The 4,138-nt window shown below is 58.5% G+C and overlaps 1 protein-coding gene across 2 annotated transcripts in view; it reads left to right on the forward strand.

The window, feature by feature from the left end:
- The window catches only part of NACA (nascent polypeptide-associated complex alpha subunit), a 19,947-nt gene extending 17,999 nt beyond the window's left edge, over nt 1–1,948 (forward strand). For both annotated transcript variants that reach the window (XM_019511622.1, XM_019511629.1), the window contains 5 exons: nt 170–247; nt 599–745; nt 945–1,073; nt 1,259–1,381; nt 1,820–1,948. In XM_019511622.1, the coding sequence (XP_019367167.1) occupies nt 170–247; nt 599–745; nt 945–1,073; nt 1,259–1,381; nt 1,820–1,834 (492 nt within the window). In that variant the 3' untranslated portion in view covers nt 1,835–1,948. The remainder of the gene's footprint in view (nt 1–169; nt 248–598; nt 746–944; nt 1,074–1,258; nt 1,382–1,819) is intronic.
- The last annotated feature ends 2,190 nt before the right edge of the window (nt 1,949–4,138 follow it).

A 4,138-nucleotide genomic window follows, 5' to 3' on the forward strand; every position in this document is an offset into this window, starting at 1 on the left:
GTCCCCCGGGGGGGGGGGGGGTCCTGCTGCTCTGGGGATGGGTGCAGACCTGGGAGAGATGTGAGTGGCGTCATGTAAGCCCCGGGCTTCATGGGCAGCTCTCCAGCAATGGGAGCAACTGGCCTACTCCCCCTGCTGTCTGAGGGTCCTCTTGCCTGTGTCCCTGCAGCTTGCAGCAGCAGCCGAGATAGATGAAGAACCCGTCAGCAAAGCAAAACAGAGCCGGAGCGAAAAGAAGGCAAGGAAGGTATGAGGAGGGGCTGACGTGGCCCAAGCCATGCGGTCCCCCCACAAGCAGCCTGGGAGAGCCTGGCAGCAGGAGGTCAGGCCCAGCTCAGTCCTGCCTTGGCCTGGCTCATGGGAGCTCATGACCACCCACCCCACAGCTTTGAGCCTCTGTGTCCATGGGAGAAGCTAGAGCACACGGAGTCAGCCCAGGGTCGCATGGTGAAATTGAGGCCCAAACCTGGCCTCTACTTTCCCCCTGCACCCCACCCATCTCTGACCGGGGTTCTGTAGCAGCCCAATGCTGAGGCTGTGCCAGCCCCCTGAGACATGAGCCATAGCCCAATACCTCCCTGCTCCCTTCTCTCTCTAGGCAATGTCCAAGCTGGGCCTTCGCCAGGTCACAGGTGTAACCAGGGTCACCATCCGGAAATCTAAGAACATCCTCTTCGTCATCACAAAGCCAGACGTGTACAAGAGCCCTGCATCAGACACCTACATTGTCTTTGGGGAGGCCAAGGTGTGGGGGCGATCTGGGCCATCTGTCTCTCACTGACCCATGTCCAGGTCATGGTGGCAGCGGCAGGCACTTTCCTTCTGTGGGTGTGGACAAGGCGGGTGTGTTCCTTGGCACCTCGTCTCAGGGGGTGGTGGCCGGGCTCTGGGGATGCCTGCAGAGGCCCCCAACAGCTTCAGTGCACCACACACTTTTCCCCCAGATTGAGGATCTGTCCCAGCAAGCGCAGCTGGCAGCCGCTGAGAAGTTCAAGGTGCAAGGAGAAGCCGTGTCAAACATCCAGGAGAACACACAGACGCCTACAGTGCAGGAGGAGAGCGAGGAGGAGGAGGTGCATGCCCACAACTGGCCCTTGCGTCTAGCGGAGCATCCTGAGAACTGGGGCTCTTACTCCTACTTGAGCGCCATTCCCCCTCCCTCCCTCCCTCCCTGCCCTGAATTGAGCTGTGCTGTCTTCATGGGGCTAACCCTGTGTGGGCCTGTTGGCCCCCAAACCAACCCTGCCTCTCTGCTCAGGTGGACGAGACTGGTGTGGAGGTGAAGGACATCGAGCTCGTCATGTCACAGGCGAATGTGTCCCGGGCAAAGGCAGTGCGCGCCCTCAAGAACAACAGCAATGACATTGTAAATGCCATCATGGTGAGTGTCCCTTTGGCCAGGCACCAGTTGTGGGGCAGTGAAGAGCAGCAGGGAGCGGGTTTCCCCGGGGACGTACAGCCATGGACAGCAGCACCAGGAGCCCTGTGGGCCATGCCTCTGAGAGCCCATGCCTCCCTTCACCCCTCTGCTCAGTAGGACAAGCCTGGCACTGTCCTGATCAGGCATTCCTCCTTCTCTATCCTCACCAGCTGGCAGGGATGGAACAAACAGGACAGCTCCAGGCATCCCAGACCCCTCTGGGCTGTGTGGCCAGGCAGAGAGCCAGTGGGGGGAGGTGCCAGGCTGCTAACTGCCCCATATCCAGTCAAGAGAGCTCAGAGCATTTGGGAACACCCAGTCTGCCACCTTTACAGGAATCCCCCTGCCCCAGGTCCGGCTGGCCTCTGACTCCTCTCTCTCCTCTCTCCCCTTCTGCAGGAGTTGACGATGTAGCCGTGGGAAGGGAGGAACCTTTTTGGTGTTTCAAAGCAGAGTCGATCACAGCTAGATTTAACCTTTGTACTATTTCTATCGAGGAATAAACGTTGTGGTTTCTTGTTGGTGAAACCCTCCTATTTTCTTGGTTGAACTCTGCACTTCCCAGAGGAGCTGAGACTGGGGGGCCGAGATGCACCTTGTTCCCCTGCCCTTGTCCTCTTTGGGGCAGCAGGACCCCTCCACGCACTAGCCCTTGGGTGTGTTTCCTGAGCAGGGAACACTGGTGTTCAACTTGATGTCCCAGCAGGCAGGTCTGTGGAGTGTCACTCAGAGCTGGGGCCAAGCCCCTAGAAATCCGGGCTGCCCTACATGAGGGGTTTAAACCCGACCCCTTTGCCTCCTGGCTCCCGAGCCTTCGCATCGTGCTTTCTCCATGTTGCTCCAGACCCAGATGCCAGGGTTGTATGGATGGGAAATCCTCTCGGAAACGCATGAGCTCACCCCAGGGGACAACGTCAGCAAGCACTGAGATGCCACAGGAGCCAGCAGCCCTGTAATTACACAAACAATTCCCCCCTGAATGCTGTGTTGCTGGGAGGTTTCCTCTGAGTTCGCTGCCAGCAGCCTGCTGAGTCACCTGCGGTGGTGTGGCCCTTGCCTGGACTTGCTGTCGCTGTATCGTCTTTCTATTGCAGTGGCACCCCGGAGCCCTGCTGCCCGAGGCTTGGACATGTGGTAAAACAGGTTCTGCCATTTTAAACGTTCAGTGTTGGGACGGTGCAATGCAGTGAAAAGCCCAGCTCTTTGCTTGTCTCTCTCATTCCCCCAGGCCTGCTGGTCCCAGCTTGGCCTTATCCAGAAAGCTGTTGCCTGTGGTTCAGGGGAGAGTCCTCCGGGTTCAGGAAGGAGGCAGGGAAGGGTGCAGCTTTACCCCAAAAAGTGTTTTAAGCATCCTGAAATGGAAAGACAGGAACTGTGAAAGTGGGCTCAATAAACACAATTAGCTCCAGTGCAGAGCACAGTGCCAGCAAGAAACCTCAAATGGAGTTGGTAGGAAGCCACCAGAAGCCCCTTGTTACCTTCCCAAGCCATGCTCTTGTGGCCCACAGAACTACAAGGGCTGAAATGAGATATGGTTGTAGTCTGACTAGCTTAATAAGAGGTGGTAGAGAAGCAAGTCCCTTTATAAGAAGCCTTGGAGGAGCAGGGAACCAGGCAGAGCGAGATGGATGTGGTGGCGACGTTTGGGAAAGAAAGCAGAGCGTGCAGGGGCAGGATGGTCCAGAGGGGAGCAATGAGGTATGCAAGTGGCCTGGAACACGAGGTTGTGTTTGTAGGCCACAGCAGAGGAATGAGAAGAGAGCTCCCCATACCCCTTTGGCTGGGGCTTGAGGTGATTCTCGTTAGCAGGTGTTAAGAGTCTGTTGTCTTCCTGCTGGTCCTTTGTCATGACTGGACAGAAGACTGATGTGGTTGGATGCCCACAGGGCTGGATCTGTGCACAGGCTTACTGCCTGGAGGGTGCCCTGCTTGGAAAAAGTTGCAACGTTGAAGAATGCAGAGGAGGGGCAATGGACTCTGCTATGTCCTGTTCTAGAATCAAGGTGGTGGTGGGGTCCTTTTGCTGCCTGGGAGCAAAACAAGGAGCTTGATGGGCACCCATGGGTGGTGTGGAAGCCCCTGGCAGGCTGTGCTACCACAGCTCTATGGCAAAGTCTCTGCAGTGGGAGGCTCCACTCCATCACAGACAGATGCAGGAGCTCGGGGGACACCAGGACCTGCAGCAGAGGAAGGCGCTTCTGATCAACCCAGTGCCTGGCTGGAGGTGGCTCTGGGGAGTGTCCTGCCCCCAATGCAAATGGGGACCCGGTTATCCTGGCGCTCCAGGCCATGTACCAGGATGGGGACAGGAGCTGGGGCTGGAGCCCTAACTAGTATCTAGGGCCCTGGGCTACCTACAGGAGAGAGCTGGCTCTGGGGGCACCACGGAGGGGGGTAGGGGGCTATCCCCACCTGTCATTCCCGGGCCTGCACCCCCTTTTAACCCCTTCCACCCGTCAGCCCTGCTCCCACTTGCAAAGGCCGCAGAGCCGTCCACGCCCAGGGGACTCCATTTCCCAGCCTCCACCGCGCTCGGAAGGAGGAATGGGGAGTGTTGCCGCACCAACCACAGCCGCCTCGCTTCCTTTCCCCAGTCCCGCGCATGCGCGTCGAGAAGCTGCTAGAAAGGAGTGGAAAGAGCCGCGGGCCGTTGCGGCGCAGGCGCAGTAGGGCGGGGGCGCCGCAGGCCGCGCAAGCGCGAGGAGGTGGGGAGCGGAG

This window comes from Gavialis gangeticus, unplaced genomic scaffold (genome assembly GCF_001723915.1).
Source record: "Gavialis gangeticus isolate Ggan-Ray unplaced genomic scaffold, GavGan_comp1, whole genome shotgun sequence".
NCBI lineage: Eukaryota > Metazoa > Chordata > Crocodylia > Gavialidae > Gavialis > Gavialis gangeticus.